The 27,345-nt window shown below is 40.7% G+C and overlaps 2 protein-coding genes across 2 annotated transcripts; both read left to right on the forward strand.

The window, feature by feature from the left end:
- The first annotated feature begins 5,408 nt into the window (after nucleotides 1-5,408).
- nsfl1c (NSFL1 (p97) cofactor (p47)) lies at nucleotides 5,409-13,755 on the forward strand. The gene is made up of 9 exons (XM_051425510.1): nucleotides 5,409-5,558; nucleotides 6,783-6,883; nucleotides 7,087-7,164; nucleotides 8,924-9,089; nucleotides 9,188-9,283; nucleotides 9,815-9,924; nucleotides 10,063-10,200; nucleotides 11,573-11,743; nucleotides 12,497-13,755. Exons 1-9 carry the CDS (start codon nucleotides 5,457-5,459, stop codon nucleotides 12,657-12,659), a joined length of 1,125 nt encoding a protein of 374 aa, XP_051281470.1. The 5' UTR covers nucleotides 5,409-5,456; the 3' UTR covers nucleotides 12,660-13,755.
- Nucleotides 13,756-17,317: 3,562 nt separating this feature from the next.
- fkbp1ab (FKBP prolyl isomerase 1Ab) lies at nucleotides 17,318-26,512 on the forward strand. The gene is made up of 5 exons (XM_051425517.1): nucleotides 17,318-17,474; nucleotides 17,627-17,674; nucleotides 20,992-21,104; nucleotides 23,610-23,769; nucleotides 25,153-26,512. The coding sequence occupies exons 1-4, from the start codon at nucleotides 17,438-17,440 to the stop codon at nucleotides 23,736-23,738; spliced, it is 327 nt and encodes a 108-aa protein (XP_051281477.1). The 5' UTR covers nucleotides 17,318-17,437; the 3' UTR covers nucleotides 23,739-23,769; nucleotides 25,153-26,512.
- Nucleotides 26,513-27,345: the final 833 nt, after the last annotated feature.

Below are 27,345 nucleotides of genomic sequence, written 5' to 3' on the forward strand. Positions count from 1 at the left end.
AAGGGAAATACCGATGTAACATGGTGAATGCACTATTGGTTTCATCAGACTAATCCACCGTCTGTGATGACATTGATACAAGCAGAATGAGTATAATAGCACGGTGTCCAAAAACCTTAGGGCTCCACGTGACAAAATATAACAAAGAGATCATAACAGCCTGTTGGCTACAAATTATGTGGTACACTGACAGAATGAATACGATGATCTACTTGTAAAACAATTCACAAAGCTGTTTTTGCAAAGAAAATCAAACAGAAGACTACGATGTATACAATTATAAGGCAACACAGATAACCAACATACCATTTCTAAGTCATTTTGGAAGCTCGGTCAACTTTCATAGGCTTGCGAGGCTCGTCTATGTTGAAAACACAACCAAATTTTGAAGATGGTTAAAACATAAAAGCAACATACTGTATAGTTCCATCTTAAGTTAGGTAATGTAAGCAAAACGTCTACTAACTAGTTAGCTAACATATATCAATCATTAGCTAGTTAATTAGCTATTGTTTTGCCAACATTAGTTGTGGTTAATGTTTTGAAAGCGTATATTTTAATCCAAACCATGATATTTTTCTAAACCTAACCAAGTAGTTTTGTTGCCTAAACCCAACCAAAGTGTGGCTGAAAATCCGGCTTAACTAGTGAGCTAATGATTCATGTAGTTTAGCTAGCTAGTTAGCTGGTGTTTTGCTAACATTAGGGGGAGTGTGCCTATGTTCCCACAGCCCTATTTTCCCACAGCTTTATGTTCCCACATTTCTTAGATTGTTTTCCAAAATTAGGCCCTATGTTCCCACATTTCCTTTTTCATAAATTTGTATCAGATTTTATCCCCCTTTCTCCCAATTTGGTAGCCAATTACACCCAACCTATTCCCTAACCCTAACCCAATGTTGGAACACAAGACCTAATTTTGAAAATGTCCTAGAAATGTAGGAACATAGGGCTGACCCCACATTGGGATGTTTCTCTCTCTCTCTCTCTCTCTCTCTCTCTCTCTCTCTGTCACCCCAACTGGTCGAGGCAGACGACCACCATAGAGCCGGGGTCTGTCCGAGGTTTCTGCCTCTTAAGGAAGGAAGTTTTTCCTTGCCACCATCGCCAAGGTCTTGCTCATGGTGGTACTGTTGGGTCTCTGTAAATGATTTTATAAGGAGTTCGGTCTAGACCTGCTCTATTTGAAAAGTGTCCTGTGATAACTTCTGTTATGAATTGGCGCTAAACAAATAAAATTGAATTGAATTGAATTGAATTGAATGTGACTATCTAGATGACACTTTTATCATTAAACCATCTTCAAAATGTGGTTGTCTTTTCAACATAGACAAGCCGAGCACATAGCATATCTCAGTACAGGAAAGGAGAACGTTGTCTGGGGTTCTGGCTGAGGCTTGTTCATTTGTTAGTAGACGCCAGAGCAAAAGGTGACCTCCTTCTCTGCAGCCATATGAACATGAAATAGTAGGGTAAACACAGGTGTTACCAATGATACTAATTAAGGTTCTGTTCCATTTAGGTCAAATGGAGTCAGGGTGCTGCTATTGTGCTCACTGGAAAGGCTCTCCTACACTATTTCATGTGAAAATGGCTGCCCAGCGTCATCCAAGCCAATACATCATGTGCAGTCTCGTTTTGGGATTCCTCTCTAAAGAACCAATGGTTTGTGACTCTGTTGACCTTTAGCGGGGCAGTTAAGTTAACACAAGGCCTTGACCCCTCAGACAGCATTCACTATTAGCTATTGCCTGCCGGGGGGCGAGGGAGATATATTGCTCTGCTTGACACCTCCTGTAGCAGGAGGGGGATGAACAAGAGGTGGGGGCTAACAAATGATCGTAATGTAATTTGATATCTAAGTACAAATGTTAGTAAAATTTAAAAGTAAGTATAAGGCAACCACTTTTAGTAAATTTGTTTCTCAAGTCAGTGTTAATCAACAGTGCTCAGATCTGAACAAAATTACACACATTTCATTTTATGAGCAGTAGATAAGATTGTCTTATTTTAATGAGGCTCCTGTGTGCCTTCACTCACACTTTGCTTTCCATAAAGTATTATTCCAGTGCCCTCGGTCAAAAGGTTGGGCATTTTCGTGAGATTGACAGGCTATGATCAGGGTGGGGTGAGAGCCAGCCTTCACTAACTAACTAACTGTCAGGAGTCGTAAACGATCCGGTGGTTCTCTTTATGGCATGGTGCCTTTGCCTGAGGGAGGAGAGAAGAGCAAGGTAATTGCACAACTTGTGTGTATGTGATTTAGAGGGGTGGGGTACAGGCGGGGGTGGAGGGATGTTCTTGGGACTCTGGGTTTATGGATGCTTGTCCTAATCAACCTCCTCCAACAGCTTCACTTTTATGACCTGCCATTTCACCTGCTTTCACGATGCTCTGCTGGTTATTGACCTTCTGCAGGTTGCTCAAGGTTAAATTAGAGCCTAGAACAGGAGTGTGTTCTTCTGATCGTTCTAACAGCAAAGTGCAAGAGGTCAGAAAATGTGTCTCCTGTTCTTACACGGGAAAATAAGTTGGCTTTTTATATAATATTTAACCGTACCTCAAAAGGGATTCAAAACAGGCCTACTAGAGTTTTAAAAACATCTGCATATGATTCAACTGCCTTTTACTACTTGTAGTTTGACATTTTGGGAAAGACACTTATTACGTGTGTGTGCACTAAACATTAAACTGGAGCAAGGAGGTGATTAGCTTAGCTTAGTAGACCTGGCTCACTAAAGTTCATGCTATAAACGCATAATAAGGAGAACTGGAAACCTTGTATATGCAGAAAAAGCCTCCGCAGGTACTTGGGGCCCTTGGGGCTCTTGGGGCCCTTGGCACATGCTTACTAGAGTCTTTCTCCAGCCGAGCTGGTTCAGAGCATACATACAAGACTTCCTGTGGCCAAACTGACTGACAAAATGGCCAAAATGGCTTCACAGCTGAGCTCCGTTCCTGGGGGCTTGATGATAAATGTGCTTACCAGCAGGCTATTAATGACTCAATCACTAGCATAATTTCCAAACTCCTTTGCTTTTGTTCTAATGGTATAACTTTACTATGACAGTTGGTTTTAGTTTATTTCAGTTTCAGTTTAAATTACAGGTAGATTTAGATGCATATAGGTAGCTTGAATAATAATAGCTAAAGCAAGTTACAACCATGGCAACGGCTGAGCATTTAGATTCAGTGGTCGGTAATAGACAAGTTACACTGGTTAATAAGAAATTGTTCCAGCACATAGATTTGAGGCTTTGAAGGTGCTGGTATGTGTACTTTTGAACTCTGGATAAAGCAAGGCTAGCGCTCCTTACTTTCAGTTTTCATGCTAAGCTAAGTTAATCAGTTTCTAGCTCGAGCATCATAGTTAATGCACAGACATGATGGTGGCGTTAATAATCTCATCTAAAAGGGAGAAAAAACATATTTCCCCAAACGTCCTATTCCTTTTTAAAGTATAGCTTTATGTCTATGCAAAAAGCCTGTTCCTATCAGTCATCCAAAAACATCTTGTCTGTTAGCTCATCTCTGGTGATTGTATTTAATCACACTTTAATTCACTTTCTGTGCACCAGGTTCTGTTTTTTTGACGTCTCAGGGGCCTCAGACAGTCAGTGTCCACTGTCTGCTTCTAACCTTTACTAACTATACACTGGTGGTAACATTACACTACAACAACACCAGCCTCAAATCTCATGGGAAGACTAAGTACATATGTACACATACACCAACACACACATGCCTTCAGGGTTTCCTGGGGCGACATGCTGTCAACCCGTCACTCAGGTTATGGCTGACTCTCACTGGTACTGTTATGTTTTGTCCTTTCTCCTAACTTACAGTATCGGTGTGTGTCAGGCTTCAGGTACACAGTTATTGTACTTTTGTTGCTCTTAATGTGTCAGTCTCTATGTTTAAACATCTTTCTCCTCTTTTCCCTGTCTTTACCTCTTTCTGTATCTTGCCCTGTATCTGGGTGTTGTTGCCTCATCACATAGACCCTGAAGCTAAAAACATCCAAAGGGGGAAACGATATGTAATCACTGCCGCTTAAACCTCCTCGGTGTAATGCACTGTATATTTCTGTTTTTCTCTTGTACTTTGTGTGCATCTGAGAGGAGATGGGGGTTGTGCTTCCAGAGGTGAGGTGACAACATGGTTTTCTCACTTTACTCCGGATTAATTAGCCTTGAAGATCAAACAACCAACAGCTAACACACAAAAACCCCATCAACCCTTTCCCCCCAGAAACAATTAAGATGCTCCCAATCTGTCTAGTACTTATTACTTCATGCCATCTGACCAGACTGCCATCAGACACCTTAGCGGGGGTACAAAGGTAACTCCCATGGCAATATTCTCTCCATCTGCTTATCATAGTGGAAGAGGAACATGTTTACTGGAACAGCTTTGTCAGAGGTTTCACAGTAGTGAAGACTAACTAGAGATAGGAGCTGGCAAGTGTGATAAAATGCAGATTAAGATCTGATTCCTCTATTAGAAGCTCCAGTATGCAAATTATATTACAAAGTGTGTACACAATGTGGAAACTTGAAGCCTCCAGTGCACATACACTGAGAATAGACTACAGTGAAGAAGGAGACATCTTGTGTCAGAAAATTAGCATATTCATATTCTGGAATTTATAATGAGGTAGGAGCAGATGTTTTTTTAAGGATTTGAATGTGGAAATGATTCTTTATTTGTGGAAAAACATTAAACATATCAGAAACAGATTGTTCCAAGCAGACTATTTGCATATGTCTTAATATGCGTCTGGAGGGAATCTTTAAGAATGTCTTGAAGCGCTATCAGACTAAAGATGCATTAGAAAGAGCAGGCCGAAGAGCTGATGATGAGAATAAATATAATACCAAAGTGAATATATTTGTGGATTAGCAGCATTCTTCACTATAAAGAATATTAGCCATATCAACTGTACATTGCCTAAGCAAGTATAAAGCCTACACTAGTGTAATCATTTGTTACATAATGAGGTTGTAATAAAAAAAAAGCTATAAACTACTGGCCCTTCACCATCTCTTTTATAAAACATGGACATACTGAAAAGCAGCCATATGCACCCAGGCACACTGGAACGTTTTCCTCTATGATCCCTGGGTCAAGACCTTTGTTCTAACCAGACAATGCTTCTGAGTTCATGTATTTTTGTGTAACCTGGGGATGCACTGCCACCTAGTGGTCAAATCAATGTTAGAAGTGCAGCAAATCCTGATTATCAAAAAGAGGCTATGGAGTATATATATTCCCGCATATTATTTAAAAACAATTACAAGCGTGATTTAAGCCACATGTTATCCAACTTATTTCATTTGAATATGTTTGTCTAAGTGTCATTTTTCATGATCCGTGGTAGAAACCGGATAGGAACCAACATCTGTTGCTTGTTTCCTCAGGTGGAGGCGGACGAGTCGCTGAAGGAGCAAATCAAAATGGCGAGCCAAGAGGAGTCTGTGAGGGAGTTCGTCGCTGTTACTGATGTGGATGAGGAGAGGGCCCGGTTCTTCCTGGAGTCCGCCGGCTGGAATTTGCAGGTGGGTCTTTGAGGCATTGTCCCGTTTAGTTGCGGTGAAGTGTACGACGGGAAATCCAAAGGAAACAGCGGTGACAGGACATGTGTCAGACGGATAGCTCGCCGGGCTAACGTTAGCCTGTGTTGCCGGCAATTTGTGCAAGTCACCCTTTGACAATGGCCCGACCGCTTTCTGTCGCCAACAACAAGGCTGGTGTACACTTAGTTAACGGACATTGTCACTGTTTCAAGAAGGCCCTTCCCTGTTGTTTCATTACAAAAGCGGTTGCCATTAAGTTTTAGCTAACACCTTGTCTGCAGTCAGTCCATTGAGCCGTGCTAGCTAGCGTTAGCGCAAAGCTAGGTTCATGTTTAATCTAACAGTAAACAGCGGTTAGCTTGTACTGCTGCAGAGGCAAGTATTATCGTTAAGTAAGAAAATGAACAGGAACTTTTAAGCCCTGTTTAATGGTGGAGTCTAGCACACAGAGAAAATGAAACTGACTGATGTGGTTACATTGCTCTGTCGACTAGCGCCTGCATGATCACAAAAGAGAAAGACAGATGTGATTTAATGGCTGGGCCTCTGTTCAAATCTGCTGTGGTACATAGATGGAAGCTAGCTCACTTTTACATGAACTACCGATTTAAAGCTGCAGTTGGTAACTTTTATAATAAAATAACTTTTTGTCATATTGTCTGAAACTTTGACTGTATCCTGCCAATATCCCTACATGAGACCGATCATCTGTAAAACAATCAGGGGCCTCTGACTCTTCCGAGCCTGAACGAAAACAACCAATCAGAGCGACAAATGTGTAAAGACACTCTGGGTGGGTTGCTAGAAGAGACTTCATTGTTGAGTCTCAATCCCAGGGTCTGTTTTTGACGCCTGAATGAGACTCAACAATCAATTGTGTGTCTTGGCTCTGATTGGTTGTTTTCATCCAGGCCTGGTGGATTCTTGCAGATGCCATTAAGATTACTAGAACAAGCCAGAAGAGCCTGATTTATTTAATTAAAAAAAAAATGTATTTTATTTACAGATTATCTGTCTCTCGTACTAATGTCAGGATACAATGAAAGAGTCAATAAATACAAAAACGTTTTTTTTATAAGAAATTACCCACTGCGGCTTTAAAGGTCGACAGTAACCATAACAATTGTTAGATCATTAGTCACGTTTGGTAAGTTGTCTGTCAGGATGTTGTTGTGACATTGTTCGACTAATTTTGTCTCCTCCCAGCTTGCACTCGCCAGTTTCTTTGAGGATGGAGCTGATGATGACATAGTGACGCTCCCTCAGCCTGAAGGAGGCTCCTCAGTGTCCCGGTCTGCAGGGCCAAGGTAATACTGCTTTCATTAACACCAGACATTTATTTGTTTGCACACATATGAACTGCTGCTTTGTTGGTGCAAAGTCCAACAGTCCTGGGTCCATACTTGTGTGAAGTAAACTTGAATGTGTTTAAAGGCTAATTGTTCATCATTTATACAATATTGTCACACGCAATCCATTGCATCAAGCCTGTATTTGTCTTTATCATCAGCACTCAGCCCAGAGTGACCTCCTTCAGAGATCTGATGCATGAGGCAGAGGAGGAGAGTGATGAGGAGGAAGGCCAAAGGTAAGTGTGATCCCCAGCTTGGTCTGTTTATCTGTCTTTAGCAAACATTGCATTCACTTTCCTTTTTTCTGCAATGATTGGTTTGATCAGCATCCAGTAGATATTTGTCTGTCTCGAGAGACTCAGGGTTAGATTAGTTATAAAAGATTGTGGGTGTGGTAGGGACTGTGTCATGCTCAAGGACTCTTCAGTGGGATAACGACAAGTTAATAAATATAGTCACTGCTCAGTTGAATGTGTCTTGTGACAATACCCCCTGGAGGTCCCTCTCGTTCTCCTAAATGGCTGTGAAATTATTCAAGACTGTAGACATGGCTGTCTGACTGAGCTGAACATCCTCACAGTGTTTGGAAGGCACAAAGTCACACCTAGTGGGGCGATTCCAGAATGCACCAAACTATTTTTGGTCCCTCTTCATTCACTGTGAGCTGGTTGTGCCTTTCTGCAGCATCCACAGATTCTGCTGCTGGGGCAGTGCAGTGGACTGGTTGTTAAGGGACTGTGGGGGCTTGCTAATGTCCTTTTAGCCCATTTGTATTACAGTCAGTAAGCAGGTTACACCAAAGAACAATTATTGCATTATCTAGAGTCAAACATAATGCCATACATAATTAACTTTTTACCCCAGTTCAGTTTTGCAATGCACACTGGCTTTGATATTTACTTGTTTTTACCTGCTTTTCTGCCCCAAAATGACATCATTTCAGTCATTTATAGGATAAAGCTCACCAAGTCTTTTTTACCTGGTGAAATATCTTTTTAAAGGGCCAATATAACCCATGACATGCCATTTTCCACCTGCCAAGATGTGAATATTATTTCTGTGTCTGACTTCCTGCCAGTGCAATCTGCTCTGTGCTGCTTGAGTCGCAGCTTCCGTAAAAAAATAGACCAGGCACGTATTCTACGTGGAGCAGAGTGGAGAGACGCATCTGGGACACACTGCGGCGCTTCTGACGGAATATTGAGCATTGTGTAGAACGGGCGATCAGCTCCGGCAACCGCTGCGGATACTGGAATGCATTGCAACTGTGTGTCTAGTGGAATTTGGGGGTTTGGGGAAAATAAAAGCACTCCAAGCTGACCAGTGACAGTTCTTATGGTTCCCACACAGTATGTCCATAGCTGCTATAGCCCCATGTGTGGTTACAGGTTTGAGGAGACCCACATCAGCTTTGGTGTAGCTACAGATCTTATGCACATAAATACATGGCCTAAGCCCTTACAAATGAAGTACAAATGAAGTACAAATGTAGTACAAATGATGTTTAAACTTGCTAATAATGTTGAGAATTTTACCTAATAAAGGGACATCTCAGAGCACATCTGTTACGTGGCTTTTGCTCTTTGGAGTGATTACTATACATGCAGTACAGTGATTGTTAGTATTACCACCAGCCAACTGTGAGCTAGGGAGAGGAGATTCTGACTTGACTATAGGCTCCTTTACACTGATCTTGAGCCGCCTCTGAATGATGACAGTTGTCTGAGAAACAGTGAAATCTTTGGTTGTTAATCATTAATGGTTGTCGTAGATCGTACTGTGAGACACGTCCAATGATGGTCCAATTCACCACACCATCAGGCTTTATTATACTAATATTGCACAATGTGACATTCAGTGGACTTTTAGGTTATTTTGTCTTCTGATTCTTGCTATCACACAGTTTATAGGCCTCTCAGCGTGTTGGCTTGTGTGTCTGTTGTTTATCTCACATTGTGGAAGAATTCAGTACCATCTTTATTAACACATGGGCAGGTTTTTTGCGGGAGGATCAGAGCGCAGTGGGCAGCAGATCGTTGGGCCTCCCAAGAAGAAGAGCTCCAATGAAGTGGTGGAGGATTTGTTCAAGGGGGCCAGGGAACATGGAGCTGTGCCTCTGGACCGGACTGGGAGAGGGCCAGGAGAGCCCAGCAAATCCAAGGTAAAGTGAAACTCACCAGACCAATGTCCCTTTTCAGTCTCCTTCTGTATTGTGCCCTTTTTTAAAATTCTCATTTGGATTTTATTGTCCCCTCTCAGCCCTTCCTTGGGGGAGGCTACAGGCTAGGTGCAGCTCCTGAGGAAGAGTCCGCCTATGTGGCTGGAGAGAGGCAATCCTCCAACAGCCATCAAGATGTGAGTACAGACCCTGATGGGTCCTCATGCTTTGCTGCTGTGCAGTTCTTGCTGTGTTTCTGGCATCATTAGCACTAGTCATCCCTCTGGGTGGCTCTTCAGCCAATAGAGAGTAAGTGATCAGTAAATAACTGCTAATTCTTTGAGATCATCACAGTGAGTCAGGACATTTAACTTAAACAGCTGTGTTTTTACAATAGCATTGTTTACTATGACACCTTGTGATAATTCAGATTTGGCACTCGTTCCTTCTGTAAGTTTAACACAGCATCAGTCAGCTTAATAATATGCTGCATAAACTACATACTAATGAAGTGCAAGGCTGTGGCTATTACCTGAAAACACTACGTACCATTACAGAGCACACTAAAAACATCTCACTAGAAAAGATTTGTTCATTTAATGTTACCTGGACTAATTGTAGGTCAGTAGTATCCATATTGAAGAATCACCTCTGTAGTACTGTGTGTGTGTGTGTGTGTGTGTGTGTGTGTGTGTGTGTGTGTTTGTGTGTGTGTGTGTGTTTGTTAGGTCCACGTGGTGCTGAAGCTGTGGAAGACAGGTTTTAGTCTGGATAACGGCGAACTCAGAACTTACAGCGATCCTGGCAATGCCAACTTCCTTGAGGCAATCAGAAGGGGGTGAGATTATTTGACCTGTTTTAAGTCACATAGGTTCATGAGGACACATTATGTCCTTAATGTTTATTTGAAAACATGTATAGACTTTGTCATCTGCTTGAATGGCACACATTAACATTATCGATTGTCACCCCGCAGAGAGATTCCCCTCGAGTTGAGGCAGCGATCTCGAGGGGGGCAGGTGAACCTAGACATGGAGGACCACAGGGACGAGGACTTCAGCAAACCCAAGGTGGCCTTCAAGGCCTTTGGAGGTGAAGGACAGAAGTTGGGAAGGTGAGTCTGATTCGCTCGGATTTCACAGGTTTTTTTTGGAGATTGTTTGCAGCCTAAAATGCCTGATTTCACAGCAACTTTTATATAAAATTGTGATACATGTTTTTTTTACAATGAAAATTGTGAATTGGCCAAAAATAGTTGCGATTATTATAATTTTTTGTATCGTACATTAAAAATTTAATTGTTCCAGTGAGAATTAAATTACACTGTTTGGAGGGTAGATTTGAGACATCACAACTAGAAACATGGAAGTGAGTTTGGTGACGTATGGCAAGGAAACTAAAAGAAAAATGTGTTTTAATAAGCATTGAAATGTTCTGGAAGGACTGGCTGAACAACATTTCTGTTTTATTAAAATATTATAGAGCAAAGACGGCTGAATACAAGCTCTAAACCAGTCTTACTTGTTCTAATGAATCATCTGTGTGTCTGGGTATTTACACACAAATGACTGGTTTCTACTCAGTCATGTGACTCTGTCGAAGCACATTTAAAGGACCAGTGTGTTTGGATTTAGTGGCATCTTGGTGTAATTGCATTCCAGGCGTGTAGGAGAAACTACTGTTACAAACTGGACATCAAATTTGTATTCATTCCAAACATTAAATGTTTAAATAAAATAAAATCTCCTCATCGAACTGTGATTGTGAAGAATTACAGTACACATGGCATTTTAAATACATTACTACTTAAAATCTGGGTTATTTTAAGTGCTGCTAAAATCTACTTAAAGAATAGAGACAACTCTATTCTTGAGATTTAAACGTCAATTTAGGAGCAGAATGGCAGAAATGGAATACAATTTTCAAAGGTGTGTTTTCATTAGTGTATAATCATGTGAAAATAAGACTGGTTGTGTTTTTGTTACCTTAAAATGATTCCGCCATGTTGAACTGCCATGTTTCTAGCCCAGAACAGACACACCAAACACTGGCTCTAGATAGGGCCTAGGGCTGGACTATTATGGCCAAAATAATGATAGTTATTTCACGATTACAAAGCACCTGTGGTGTAAGTTAGTTTAGAGCACACATTTTAAATGTGAATATTGTAGACAGTCCTGTTAATTTAATTATGGGAAGACAAAATTGTGATTGTGATTAATACTGTGATAACTCTACAGCCCTGATAGGGCCTTAACATTGGCTGAGCTGTATTCAACTAGTACTGGTACTACCAGCTTTGCTCTTGTTCTTTGGCCCCATAATGAATGCCAAGCAAGTGGTGCAACACCTTACCAAAACAACTTTTTGACACATTGTCTCAGCTAACATATTTTTTTATCATGACCACAAATATCAAGTCAAACTAACTTCTCATCTTTATCCATCCTTCCCATCTTTATCCATCCTTCCCCTCCTCTCTCCAGTGCTACTCCAGAGTTGACTTCAACTCCTACCACCTCCCAGCAGGACCAGGCTGCCAACGAGGCCCAAGCCAGCGCCTCTGTTGCCCTCGACCCCTCCCAGCCCGTCACTAACATTCAGGTCCGACTGGCTGATGGCGGCAGGCTGGTCCAAAGGTTCAACCATACCCACAGGTGACTGATTAGCTCCTTTTGCCTTGGCATGTACCCAAGTTCAACATCTACACTTGAGTTTCTGCAGGTCTGTTTACCGACCTATTTATGACAGCAGACCTACATATTGTATATTTAGACTGAACCCTGGTGTTGCTCTGTTTCTGGTGAGAGCCCAAGTAGTTCAAATGTTAAAACACAATTTGATTGCAAAAGAAAAAAAAGTATTAAGATTTGACTTTCTTAACTTTTCTTAACCTATGTTTTTACCAGCAGCTCAAGAACACCAAAGCCTTATTTAATAAATATGCCCCATATAATGCTTTTTCTGCTAAATGACGCTCAAATAAAAAAAACTGAAGTGGTCAAGGGTGGCAAAATGCAAGCAGATGGGTTTAAAGTAATAGTTTGGGTATTTTAAAGTGGGGTTGTACCACGTTGGTTTCACTTTTGATGCCTCCTCCACACAAGGCTCACCTGCTTTTATGAAAACGGAATCGAGAATGGAAACATAAGTTGAGTTTTTTTTGGCGACATTATGAAACAAACTCCTAGAGACACAGAGAGAGACAGACAGAGAAACACACACACACAGAGAGAGAAACACACAGAGAGAGAGAGAGAGAGAGAGCGACACATACGCTGCATAAAGTCTAAACGTGTTTCAACAGCAATCAGTCCCCAAGTTGTTAATGTTGTTTGGGTCATAAATGTTTACCACATTTCACCTTGTCCCATACTTCCTCTCATGGCGTTTGCTGTTTTCCCCTTCAGGGTGTCTGACCTGCGGCAGTTTGTGGTGGCGGCCCGGCCCGCCATGGCCGCCAGGGAGTTCATCCTCATGACCACCTTCCCCAACATGGAGCTGTCAGATGAGAGCCAGACACTGCAGCAGGCCAACCTCCTCAACGCCGTTATCGTCCAGCGGCTAAAGTGAAGAGGAGGAGAGAGAGGAAGAGCGACCCCTCCCCTTCCCCCCTACCTCCCTCCCCTGGTGGTGTGGCTGAGCAACTGCAGCCCTGTGAAACCTGCTGCCCCTTCTGAGGGAGGAGAAAACACGGACTTATGTATGGACTTCTAATTTCTGATTTTTGTTTTTCTAAAGTGAAACGTAACATTCTGCTCCCCAGATACCCCCCCCCCACATCTCTCCCTCCCCCCTCTGTGGTCTGTGACGGGCAGTAATGGGGGGGGCGGGGGAGTAAAAATCTTCCAGAATGGAATCGAGTTCATTTAAGAGCTGTTGGAAAGCTTCCAGATGCTGCTGTATTGTGGTTTTGATGGGGATGTGTGTTCCTGACTGCAGTGGATGGTTTAACCCAAAAACACAGCAGCAGTGCAGCTTTTATGACGTCACTAAACCTTCATCTTTTTTTCCATTAACTTGCTCCACACTTTTCCTCTTCTATTAACCTTAATTTGGCCCTTAAGCTCTGTTTACTATCAGGTGCTGGGCCCTTCATGCAACGGCAGACTCCCAGCGTGTTTCTGTCTCAACAGCACAAACCAGAACCACATAAGAAATACTAGTCTCATTAAGATCAAGTACATGTTGATAGTGTGGTTTTGTACGAGTTTCCATTTCTCTCCACATATTCTCTTTGGAGAGAGAAGTGTAATGATGTAACAAAACACTGAGGGTTTTTTCCCCCCTCCAAACCAACCTAAACCAGTAGCCTTACGCTCCTTAATTCACCTCCAGATCTACACCTGTCCCTTTGTTCAAATGAAGATGGAATTATTTTTTTAAACTGCCTTTTTTGTTTTTCCTTTTTCTTCTTTTTTCCTTTACAGATTGTAGGATTGTTCCAGTTAGACAGTGGCATTTTGATATTGTGTAACATGAGAAACAGTTACACATGGCTTTATTATCAAACCAAGGGTCGGACAAAAGAACATATAGATTGTAAACACTGGTTTGTAGTAGTGGAAGTTCCTATGACACTGACATCTTCTATGCATCCTGGGGCGACACAGAAATTGGTTTGGACCTCTGGTAAAATAAATCCATTTTATGGTTGATGTATAAAGAACTTATCGTCTTGTGTTTTTATTCTAGGTGGGAAAAGGGCTTTTTCCCCCAGATGTCTTCAGTAGATCTCCTAACCACATTTTAGAAATGCTGATTTATTTTCTACAGTGGAAACTGGATTCCTTTATCTTGTAGTCCTTTTAAACCAATTCTTATATGTACCTTCAAGACCCATGACATCCAAGTAAGGTAGTGGACACTGCCAACAGGCTGTGTGCAGCAGGTGGCTCTCATACAGAATACTTTATATGTATGTGGTATGTATAAAAACTTAAAAAGAAATTACCTGCAGAATGGTCCTAAGCTTTTGCTATTGTTTGGCTGATCAAATTATTTTTTAAATGTAGCTCATACCAGATTCCTGCGTGAACAGGTCACAGGTCTGAACTGACCCACGTGTGAATAAAAATGGGTTTTGGGTTTAAAAATTCCAATCCCAACCTTTTTGCATGTGGTTTAAAATTTTATTTTGCCTCGTTGTATGATCAGTATTTCTGGGGTCCAAAAACACTACTAAAATTTTAAAAAATAAAAAAAAAAAAAAAAAGAGAAAAACCTCAAAAAACCCCCCCCTAAAAAACCCCCTCCCCCCCAAAAAAAAAAAATTAAAAAAAAATTATAAAAAAATAACAAAAACACCAAAAAAAAAAAAAAAAAAACCAACAAAAAAAAAAAAAAAAATAAAAAAAAAAATTAATTTTTTTTAAAAAAAAATTTTTTTTTTCCCCCCCTTTTTTTTTCCCAAAAAAAAAAAAAAATACTTCACTAAATTAAAATTAAAATAAAATTCCAATAAAAAAAAAAAAGGGTTTTATTTTAAAAAAAAAAAAAAAAAAAAAAAAAAAAAAAATATTCTTAAATATATTGGTCTTATGTTCCAATTATCTAATCTATTGATTAGATAAATGAAGTTAACATTTCTTGTACAAAGTTGCATATTTCAGTCTTGCTTTTAAATGTGTATCTGAGAAATATTTGTATTGATCACGCTGAAACTACAAAACGAAACCAACATGGAACAAATTCCGATTTCCTTCATATCGTTTGTAAACGATGTACATTGAAAATGGATCTTAAATTGCATTCATAACAGTCTTAAAAAGGGCTTTAAAAGTCTTAAATTGAACCTGTTTACACCTGCATTCCCAGAGGCCATGCACACCTTTAGCTGCAATTTAATGTGACGAAAGATAGAAAACATCTAAAAAGTGAATATGTTCCTCTGCTCCCTCAGTTAGAATGTGACTCATAAACATCATTAATAATCTACTCATTTTTAATTTCTCGCCACATTCTAATTGTTCCTGTGGATATTAGAAACTTTGATTGCTTTTGGTTTGTGCAGGACGGAGGATGCAGGTGTTGCTATGGATGCAAATGTGCAGAGTGTGTGAGAGTCTGCTGGGACAGCAGGATGCTACCGACTCAGAGCTGTTCACCTAAATTAGCCCCATCTCTCACTGCCTGCCTGCCTCGCTCGCCCTCTCTTCATTAGTTCTACACTGCAGTGTGTTCTCTACAACAGCCTCAAGTCAACTGCAGGAAGTGCACTGTAATAATCTGTCCTCCTTCTTGAAGGCTGGGTTTTGTATTTTTTTTTATATTTTATGATGATGAACCTGATGTGACAATGAACCAGTGAGATAAGAGTTTGTTATTCAATGGAAAAAACACTCCTCACACACACTTTGCACAGTATCACACTGTACACACTAACCACCAGATGTCAAGTTAGTCATAGATACAAGAAAAACACCAAACTTAATGTGCCTTCAAAATAAAAGCATGTTTTCTCACCTAATTCTCCCATGCCCAGTGCTCCAGAAGTGGCAGCCAGGAGACTGTGCTATGCTAGGTTGTTACATGTTTGTTTATGTTTTTTTCTGTAATTAAGGCCATTACAACAGAGTTAAATGTCCAGTGTGTAACATTTAGGAAAATCTATGGTCAAAAATAGAATATAATATTCATAGGTATGTTTTCATTGGTGTACAATCACCTGAATACAAGAGATTAAGAATTGTATTTCTGTGACCTTAGAATGAGACATTTTTATCTACAGAGGCCGCTGATCGACTTCCATGGAGAATGCCATATCTAACCGCCATGTTTCTACATGTTTTTAATTTTTCGTATGTTTCGGGGCAATCGTAGTTTCTCCTTCAAGCTTGGAAGGGGAGGGTGAAGGCAGGTGCCATATGTAACTACAGCACTAGATGACACTGAATCCTACACACTGTACCTTTAATAAAGTGTCAGTGCTGTTATCAAAATGTAAACATAACAGCCCCCTCTAGAGTTTGGTAGAAAATAACAATAATGGATTCAAAATGCACAAACAAGCATTTAAGAGAAGAACTTCAGCATCATAATAAATTGTCACCTACAAGGAAAATCTTCACCCTCATCATAACGTCGCTTGGTGCAATGCATGGTTATCTCCTTTTGAATTGTGTAGCACAGGTAAAATAAGAGAAATCCATTTTAATATTTAGCATAATTTGTCTCTGCAGTAAGGGCAATTTATTCCCAATGTTGATGTTACGTTCTATTAACCCAGAATTGATTCTCCACTTGCTTTATGACTTCCCCTAATCACTACGGACAGATAGACAAGTTACTCTGGTGGAAGGATTAGAACTAAATCTTAATGTAACATTAACTCTCTCATGTTCTGTTGTGAATCTTACACATCTAATGGGTACATTTGACCCACATAGTCTTCCCCTTATATGAATCCATCAGACTGTCGCCTGAACAGTTGTAACTTATTTATTTTCTGTTTACTTATTGCATATCGGATTTATAAACCCTATCACTATCACATTTGTTTTTATTATTACCTCAAGGGCACCTCAGCAGTGCACAGGAGGTGAAACTGGCACCTCTCCAGCTACCAGTCCACACTCCATAAATGTATACTGAATTTATACTAGTTAATTTATACTAGTGATCTCAAGTATTAAAAAAACAAATGTTTTGGCTGTAACCGATAATTTTGAGTTATGACAACTTCAAATTAAATTATGTTCAACAAATGTACTACATTGAGTTAGGGGAATTAGCATTTCCTCAACAGTAAAGATATTTTTAATAACCACTAACTTAATAAGTTGTAGAATAAAAAAAACTTGATTAGGCTACACTGTAAAACCAGATAAGTTAATTTAACAAAAAAAATTGTTGAAACAAAAATAAGTAATACAAACAAAATGTTTTCTTTGTACTGTGAAAACACCTAGTAAAAGTACTTCACTCAGGAAAGTTTCTGTAACTTAGTGTCACTTAAAATTACTAGTAAAAGCTGCTTCAGCGATAATCTTTTTGAACTTCCACAATTTTGTTTGTATTACTAAAAATAGTGTTAACTGCACGTTTAATGGTTTTATAGAGTGATTTATTTTTAATTCGTGTTATTGTGGACCTCCCTCTCTGTGGCCACTAGGGGCCCTTCTCACCGGCTGAAATCCCTCAGCTGCACGGGTTTTATTTTGGAGGTGGTGGGCGGAAGCGTCGTTGTGTAACGTGAGTAATTGACGCTGGTCTCCCTGCAGAGAGAGAGAGAGAGAGAGAGAGAGAGAGAGAAAGAGAGAGAGAGAGAGCTGAGAACATCCGCCGGAGGAGCAGACAGACAGACTGCGGGAAGAGTGCTGCCGGGTGCTGGGACAGAACACGCCACTAAAATGGGAGTCGAAATCGAGACTATAACCCCGGGCGACGGTAAAGCGGCTGCACGGAAAGGAAACGCGTTTGTGTCGAGCGCACATTTGCACTTCTCTGTTTGCATGTTTATCTAATACAGCCGCAGAAACACCGCCTTAATTGCGTAGTGTGCCCGTTATATTAAGCGCCCCTTTGCTTTCTCTCCACAGGAAGGACTTTCCCCAAAAAAGGACAGACGTGTGTGGTGCATTATGTCGGTGAGTTTGACACCAGAAACTTATTACTCTGCACACTCGTGATGGTGCACATTTAGCTGCTCCACTTGTACTCACGAAGGCCGAACAAGTGGAGTGACTGTGGGCAACTGTCTGTATGAAAAATATCCCATAATGCTGCAAGTACCACAGCAAATACTGTCATTGCTCACAGGGACATTATTGCACAGACACTGGAGCGCTTCTGTAAACGCAGTGGAGCCATGAACTCTGCACACCAGACATTTTTCACCCTCAGACCTCCCAGCCACTGATTTCTCACTAGGGCAAAGAGGCATGCCTGTCAGTCACCGACCGGGCTGCATGAACATGTAACCCCTTCACCGCACTTTCACTCCCTGGAAGCGCATTTGTGTTGTAGATGAGGTGGAGTTGGGAGCGGGAGCGGTGGCGGTGCGTCCCGGGGGCAGCGCACTGCTGGATTCACCGCTGCGTAAAATAATAATGCGCGCTCCAGTCCGGGCCGAGTGGTCCATTCTGGTCTCATCAAGACCCGTGGGTAGTGTGGTCATCTGTCTTGTCTGGAGAGTTAATTTTTTTTAAAAAAAGGAAACGTAGACAGATTCCTCCGTAGGGTTCACTCAGAGGCCCAGACAGACAGACAGACAGACAGAGCAGACAGCGGGGTTTTAAATCCCGTCTGATTTCCAGCGCTTTTCTGTCTTTGTTGGGGAGTTTTTTTTTTTTTTGGGGGGGGGCGTTGAGCGGATTATAACCGTCTGGGCTACTGCAATAGTGGCAGGCTCACTGTAATATACAGTAGTATAGCTAATGATTCTTTTCATTATTGATTCATGTACTGGTTGCCTCGATTAATCAATGAATCATTTGGTGTACAGAGTGTCAGCAAATCAAGAAAAAGCCTGATACGGTTTCCCAGAGCTGAAGTTGACTCCTGTTTTGTCTGTCCAGCAGCCCAGAAGCCAAGATATTCAGCTTATTCCCCTAAAAGACTAGAAAACTGTAAAATATTCACAGTTGAGAAGCTGGAACCAGTGAATTTTTACTTACAAAATTATTTAAATTATTAATCAATCGTCAGAATAGTCACTGATTAAGTTACTGTCGATCAACTTATTGATTTCAGCTCTCATTACTTCCTTACAAGACTCTGCAGGTGGCATTGTGAGGTAGAGCAGCAACAATTAGTCATTCATTGATTTGTTGCCAGCTGTTAAATTAATGTTTTAATTAAAAAAAAAAAAGAAGGTCCAAATTCTGATTTTGAACTGTGAATATTTTCTGGTTTCTGGCCCTCTGTCACAGTAAAGTGAATATCTATGGGTTGTGGACAAAACAAGACATTTCATGGAGCAAACAACTAATGGATTAATCGTGAAAATGCTCAACAGGTTAATGGACGTAACAGTGCTAACATGTTGATGTTCAGCAGGTATAATATTCAGCACGTTCACCATATCAGTTTAGAGTGTTAGCATGCTAAAATTTGCAGGTGTTTGGCCATAAACCAAAACATTGGATAAATTATATTTCTGACCTGATGATGGCGCTAGATGAATGGGATCAGCAAGTGATTACAGTTCATCAGAGGGGGCATGAATGTTTGTACCAAATGTCATTGTCAGCCAGCCATTAGTTGTTGACTTTTACTCTACAACTGTTAACCTGATGGTGGCGCTAGAGGAAACGTTAAAGCTGCAGTAGGTAACTTTAACTCAAAAAACAATGCTATGGGTCAAATACCGACACTTTGACTGACACGTGTTTGATGATCTGGGAATGAGACTCAACAATCAACTATCTTTCTTGGCTCTGATTGGTTGTTTTTGTTCAGGCCGAGTTGATTCTTACAAAAGCCATTAGGAGCACTAGGAGGAGCCACAGGAACTAGATTTTTTCACAAATGATCTGTCTCATGTTCTACTGTCAGGATACAGTGAAAGTTTCAGCAAATATGACAAAAAGTTATTTTTATAAAAGTTACCTACTGCAACTTTAAAAATAGTGGGATCACCAAAGTCAGTAGGATTCATCCCCTGGGGCACCGTCAACGTCTGTACCAGATTTCATGGCACGCAGTTGAAATATTTCAGTCTAGACCAAAGCAGACAGACAGACTTACTGCTAGCATGGCTAGAAATGTATTAAAAGAGAGACGTTAAATACAGTAGAAAAAACGAAACATGAATCATCAGCAGCAAAATGTGATTTGAGATGGATTTTGCCTCCCAGCGTGCCAGACTGTATATTTGTCTGCACCTGTTCTTACTCTGGCAAAGCTGGCCTCAGTCTTCAGACATAACTCACTCTGTAATACAAGCCTCTTTGCTTGAACATTATGTAACCGGACGTAAGACCCCATTTGAGCTTTGCACAGTGAAGCATTTTTAAATTTCTGTTCAGGCATGAGCCTACATCTTTTTCTGTTATTTTTTTATGTATTACACAAACTACAGGATTTCCCCCCTGGGCGGTCTACCTTCCTGTCAGCCTACAAAGCGGCCTTGAAATGCGACATGAAACAGGATCTTCCATCACACGAGCCTTTTTAAATGTTGACATCCAAGTAAAGATCAAAACATGTATTGGCTGCGTTTTTTGGAGAGGCTCTGCCTGCAGGAAACGTTGGGCGTGTGAGAATGTCAGCGCTGTGTTGTTCGGTGGTTAAATAGGAGATTCAGTGTGTTGGCTTTGATACTCCGGACCTTTTAGCTGATTTCATCAGGCTGCTTTCTCGGTGTCCAGAAGAGGACAGGACACCCACTGCATGGATTACAGGCTGCATCTTGCCAGCCGCCCCCTGATGTGCCCAACAACATGCGCAATGTTACACCTTCTCCCACACCACACACACACTCACATTGCACCAAACTAAACCATCACACACACGCCGCCTTGCCGGGGCTAATAACAGTAATAGCGCTGGCGTAAATAGTCTTGGAGGGGTGCTATTCTGCAGATTGATGCTTGCGTTTTCCTGACTGTCACACTGAAACCCACCCTGCAGACAGCTGCAGCTGCTATTTCTGAGATCCCTGGAATCCCTTCATTTGCACTCTCAATATACACGCAGCATGGAAGATGGATGTCAGACGAGCCTGGAGGATGTATTTGTTTGCAGTGTTTTTATGAAACGTTATAAATACTGTTCTTTCATTCTGAGAGCCAGTATTTATAATCATTATCCGGGCTGTACATGTTTTTCTGCAGCAGGAGTTCTCACAGTGATAAATCCTGTAATTCAGAGCTAATGGCTTCACTTTTCACCCACAGGAAACAGTGGCCATTGCACCACTTCCGTTCTGACTCTGTGCCTCTCTCCATCTCCTTCTTCACAGGCTCCCTGACAGACGGACGCAAGTTTGACTCATCTCGTGACAGGGACAAGCCTTTCAGGTTCAAGATTGGCAAACAGGAAGTGATCCGAGGCTGGGAAGAGGGTGTAGTGCAGGTAGGCTGGAGAACTGGAGCCATAAAAAATAAAATCTGCACCTTCATTTAAGTCTTCTACAGGTTTTCACTCATTCATCCCCTCAGAGAAGGGTGTATTGACACGCTACATTGTATTTATTAACGCCACCGGAACAGACCGATTGTAGGAAAACTCAGCCTCAACAGTCATAATTCAGAAGCGAAAATCATTTGGATTGCAGGAAAGAAAGAACGCATTTTGCTGCTGCTAATGTCGTTAGTTCCTCTGCTGAAATACATTCATTTATTGACACGGTTCCATTATCGAGTTTTCACGCAGAAAGGTTTCCATTAACACCGCAAACAGGGAGCCAACAGTGGGCCAGCTCTGTATCTCACACACTCGGCCCTGCAGCATTTAGATGAGGTGGCTGATGAATGCTGCTGCCTGTGCCGTGTAGCTTCATGTTCTCTGTGTACTGTGTTTACAACAGCAGTCTTTAATATCTCAGTAAGGCCTCTGTTTGAAAAGCTTTTGGTAAACACAACATTAAATACTGTGCAATAAAGAAATTCATTAATAATAATGAAGCATTAGTAGTAAGAGGGGTTCACTGTCACTGTGCGATACCACCAAAATCTCATGTATCCCGATCTAGTTCATTTCATATCCAACGATACATATGACGATATAGCACATTTTCTGTAAATCAGTGAGTAAATAGTTAAAGTGACCACATGGAAAAGCTTGGTATTTATTATTACAGTTTTTGGAGATGTGAGTCGCAGCAGCCCCCGTTAACAGCTCTCTGTGCTTTCTGAAATGATTCCTGTGTAGGTGGTAAAAGAAGTCAGTGGTGTTTGTGTCTGCTGTAGGGAGCGGGTTCTGGTTTTCTGGTACGTTTCAGACTTTTCATACCCAAACCATGTCCATACAGAAGTAACCCCTTTAGTCTCGACTGGTTAGAGTCCTCCTGTTTCGGAATTACCCTGTTCTGTGTCATGTTCACTCTCCTTCACGCTAACTTCCTCCCTGCATCTGTGCCGTGTAACGCAAAGTGCAGGGTTCCCACGCGTCCTGGAAAACCTGTAAAAAACTGGAGGTTTAGAGAATTGTTTTCCATCCATGGAAACACCTGGAAAGTAATTAAAATGACCAGATATCCTGGAAATCATGCAAGTTGTCCTGGACATTTTTTTTTATGTATTAATTTATTAAAAGATTTTATGGGGGCTTTTTATGCCTTTATTTGATAGGACAGAACAGAAGGGGGGAGTCAGGTGGGCTACTGTGTGCCCTGAATTCGTATTATAGCCCCTCAGTGAGATCACCTACATAAAGCTAGGTGCATATTTTGTTTGAAACTCGACTGCTGGTTAGATAAGTTGCACGGTATGACACTTCAAAGCGTGGAACGGACTTGCAGCAATATCTTCAGCGTCAAGTCTATTTTTACCAGCGCTGCTAGGGGAATTCTCCTATCTACATCCATACAGCCAGTTAATGATCAAATTTACATTTGTTGTTGCGGTCGATAAATACATGCAAAGTGTTGTTAATTGTACATGCAACAAACACTTTCACTGTCTACTTATTTTAATTGGCTAATAGGTGAGAATAAGAATTTTCTATAACATCAGTTAAATTCTACTTGATTTTTTACTTATGGGCTGTTTTGAATTCACTGGAGACGGCAGCTCTGCTCTGCTAAGACTGCAGTGGAAAAATCTACGTCTGTGGCGAGAACAGCCAAGTGTGCCATGAAGCGAGCTAACACGGAGCGTCCCATAAACACTCAGCACCTACCTGTAATGAACACTTTACTAGAAGCAGTATCGGCTGATACCGATCACCGAGTCTATTTAAAGCAGCAGGTGAACCGCGCTTTGGAGGCTTGTTACTGATGTCGCCTATCAAAAACTGTTGGTTTACCTGCTCAGTGCTTGTTAAACGTCAACCACATAACACCTCTATCTGTTTCTGTGAAAAATGCACGAGACTGAAAAACAACGTTGGCTGCGAAACCTGTGAAAAACACAAAGGCCCCTATCTAGAGCCAGTGTTTGGTTTGTCCCTTCTGGGCTACTGTAGAAACATGGCGGCTAAACTTGGCGGACGGAAGCAGGCCATGGCATCTGTAGATATAAACAGCTCATTCTAAGGTAACGAAAGCACAACCATTCTTATATTCAGGTCATTATACAATAATGGAAACATAACTATGAATATTATATTCCATTTCTAAATGATACACACTGGACCTTTAAAAAGAGTGGGCACGCTGAAAGTGTCCAAATGAGAACAAATGTTGGCGTTAAAAGAGTTGATTTTCGACACAACGAGAGAAACGTTTTTTCTATCATCACATTGTATATCATCACATCACCCAGGCCTGCTGTCCGCTGTGGTTTACTGTCCAACTCAGACTGCAGAGACTGCGCTATGATCTAATCAACTGCATTCTATGTTGCAGAATAGCTGTCCCACCCCCCTGTTGTCTCTTTCTCTCATGTGTTTGTATCGTCTGTCTCCTCCTGCCTCCAGATGAGTGTCGGTCAAAGGGCCAGGCTGACCTGCTCACCTGACTACGCTTACGGAAACAAAGGCCACCCGGGTATCATTCCTCCTAACGCCACCCTCATCTTTGACGTTGAGCTGCTGGGTTTGGAATGAAACAAATTCACGGCCTAATTCTTTGTTTGGTGTAAGTATTCTTCAGAAGTAACAATTTACAATCAGTGTATTTTTAGCTACAAATCACCTTCTTCTTGTGGCACAGCCAACGTCATTGCTGGTAAATGACTGTAGCTGGCAACCTTGCTAACGTGCTTGCAAGTCAACCTATTTCTGAAGCATATAATCGTTACTTTTTATATTTCCCAACTTTCAGGCAGCCAGTGTGGTCCCTATCTTTCACCACAAAAAGGAATTCAAGTAGCAGAGACTTGTGTAGATTGGTATTCCATCACAGTGAAGAGTTTTATTGCAGGGGCCATTTTGGCCTTGGCAGTGCATTGACTGAAAGCTTAAACAACAGATCTGTGAGTAAGCTGCCTAAATGCATTGTATTCAGGATCAACATTGAATACATGTGGACATAAGCAAGTGTGAAGACTCTTTAAGCTCATTTTAGTGCAATAATTTGAGTTCTGCTTTGGGAAATGGACAACAGTAATGTTAAGCACAACTGATTTATAGCTAATAGGCTAAAACATGCAAGACCTCAGTTACAGTCGTTGGAACTGACCTCGTGGAAGGTTTTGTTTTAGCCTCCCTTTTATCAGTTAACAGGTCTTCCTCAGGCAAATTCCTGCAATTTGTTTTTCACAAAGGGTTTAGAACCAAAATAATATTTAAGCAAAGGAGGCAGACAGCACCCACATCCAACCTTAGGAAGGTGTAGGGCAAAGGCAGCTCACAGTGTCTATTGCAAGCTCCCAAACAATGCAGCTCTTCTGCCTTCAAGATCAAATATGACAAAGATCTTGAAGGTTTGAAATTTTAACTTTTGGGAGCTTGTATTATTCTCTTTGCAGACTCACTGTCCTTTAACAAAATATTGTCTGCCGTAGCTCTGCGGTGCATATTCAATCATTCTTCAAGAGTTAACTGTAGGTTAATATCCGGAAAATGACATGAAAGTAAGTATTGTTGTTTTGTAAATGATCAGATCTGCAAAGCAAATCATGATCTTTCAGTGCAGTCATTTTGTGATTGCTCATGATATGTCAGCGAACAGTGGTGGATTACGGTTATTATTGACACATTTGGAGCAATGACCTGCTGGAAAAAATACACACGTGTGTGGGGGGAGTACAGTTGTGAAGACGCAGGCAGGGACAGACAGCAGAACAAAAGATTAAATGCAGCATGTGGCACTTTGTTATCACAAGCTATGGAAAAATAGTTTTGTTACAATCTGTTCACACTTTGGCAATAAAAAGTGATTAATACATAAAAAGAATATTTTCGAATTGTACATATGTGACCTTTAAGTGGAGATTTAGGGGCTGTGTGTGGCACTGCTGTAACCATCTGATCCATGATGATCCTAATCCTGCAGTTTTCCTTTTCGTTGTCTCCACAGGTGACTTCCTACCTGGATGACCTGGAGAGAAGCTAGGAGAGTCTGCACTTGATTCTATAAGAGGCTTGAGTCTATAGTTCCACTACTTATTTCATCAGACTATTACAGTTTGTGTTATTTTGTCTCTCTGTGACTGAGTGAATTATATTTTCCATCATATTCTTCCTCCTAAAAAACTATGGGCCATAACCTTACAAACCTCCATGTTCTTAATCTTGATTTTTTTTTTATTTGAACTGCTCTTTTCATTTTCTTTGTGTTTTTGAAGTGTCGATTGTGCATGGTTGCGCTGAGAAGTACAAAATACCAATGAACCACTAGCAGTGACATTCATCTCTTAGGAGTCGATGCGTAATAGTAATACAATGTTTGAGAGCTGGTGCTTGTTATATCACAGAAACAAAAAAAAGTGTAGAAAAGAAAAATGAAAAGCACACATTTGTATCCCTGTCCAGCTTAAAATCAGAACAAATGAGTTTCTGTTAGAGAGATGAGGCTTAGTGTTAAATTTAGTGGCTAGCTGTAGTGAAATGTCGAGTCATGGGAAGCCTTAATAGTGCGACACAGGAACCGACCCATTTCTATATAGTACCACTGTTTTCTTTGTCATAGAAGTTGTGTGTGAGCTAGAGGGGGGTAATTGGCGCAAAGGAGAACCAATCACACTTGTAGATAGTTCTAATGTGTGCTGAAACACATGGTTACGACCTTGCCCCGTCTGCATGCTCTAGGCCCGACGGAAACCCTAGTATGTACGTTTTGAAAGCTTTGCATCCGATTTGCGTTCTTATATTGCCTTCTTACCTCGCCAAGTCTTTAAACCCCATTTAAAGCCATACACAGGTCGAACAGTGCAAAGGCAGGATTTGCGTTGACGCACATCAATTGGATTGTTATTTTTTTCTTAGAAGAAAAAGGGAAATGCTTGAAATTTACAAAAGGGGGTTGAGGGATCAATCAGATTGTGACCCCCCACCCCCCAAACTTATTTTGTGTAACAACTACAGTCATGTATTTTTCAGATGCCAACTTTCTATCTCTGAGAATCAACACAGCTAATGTATAACCTATGATGTTTTTCTTTTCTTTTTTTTTTAAACTGAAGTCTAGAAAAAATGCTTACACACAGGCATCCTAGTGGTTTTGTATCTCAAATAAAAAGTTTTAAATGGAGTTTAAATGAAGGAATATGCTGGCCTGGCTGTCAGATATTGACCGTGGCTATCGATGTTACATATTGGCCAAGCTGCAACTGGTGTGGCAGCAGTCCACTTCTGTACTGTGTAGTTATTTGCTGATATGTTATTGTATGCAGGCTAAACCAATGATGACATATTTAAAATAAAAGAAGTGCTCTCCACTTGTCTATTGACGTTTTTTTTGGGGGTATTTTCTCGTTATGATGTGTATTTATGCTTTTAATCTTTTACATGAATGGAATAGTGATGGTTCGGGTCTTTACACCATGCTAACACTAAAAATAATTCCTTAACATGTGTTGTTGTGTACAATAGTTTGAATAGTTTCAAGCTGTAATGTATCATCGCACTCTTGACACCAAAACAGTCAATCTACGTTCCAATTAAGTAAAGTAACTAAGTCCATTTACTTAAGTACTGAGTACAAATTTGATGTATTTATATTTGCTTAAGGATTATTTTAATTTTATGCTACTTCAAAATTCTCCATTACATTTCAGGGGTAAATTGTACTTTTTGCTTACATGTATTTTCAGCTTTAAATTCAAGCTTGTTGATTGCCATCCCCACATACAGAATATAAGGGATTGCTAATATAAATATAAAAATACTGAAAAATACACAAAACAAATGCAACAATCATGGACATTCATGCATGCAGCAAACGTTAAAAAGCGATGGTGACAGGAGTGCATTTTGCATAAGTATAAATATAAAAGTAAATTATTCTGTACAGATGAATTAGTAAACTACTAATAATCAAAAGTAAAAATAATACCTAACTAATGAGCCCATTTCTTGTATATAAAGGTTATATATATGAAATTCACCTGCTGCTGGATGTCACACTAGCATCTCAGACCAAAATAATGGGACAAAAGTCAAATCAAACTCACCAAAACCGCCTTTGTTAGTCTTTCTAACAGCCACCAACGTTGGTTTGGTTGTAATAAATTATGAATTCATTGAGTTAGATGTGAAAATATTCATGAAA

This window comes from Dicentrarchus labrax, unplaced genomic scaffold (assembly GCF_905237075.1).
Source record: "Dicentrarchus labrax unplaced genomic scaffold, dlabrax2021, whole genome shotgun sequence".
In the NCBI taxonomy this organism is placed as follows: Eukaryota; Metazoa; Chordata; class Actinopteri; family Moronidae; genus Dicentrarchus; species Dicentrarchus labrax.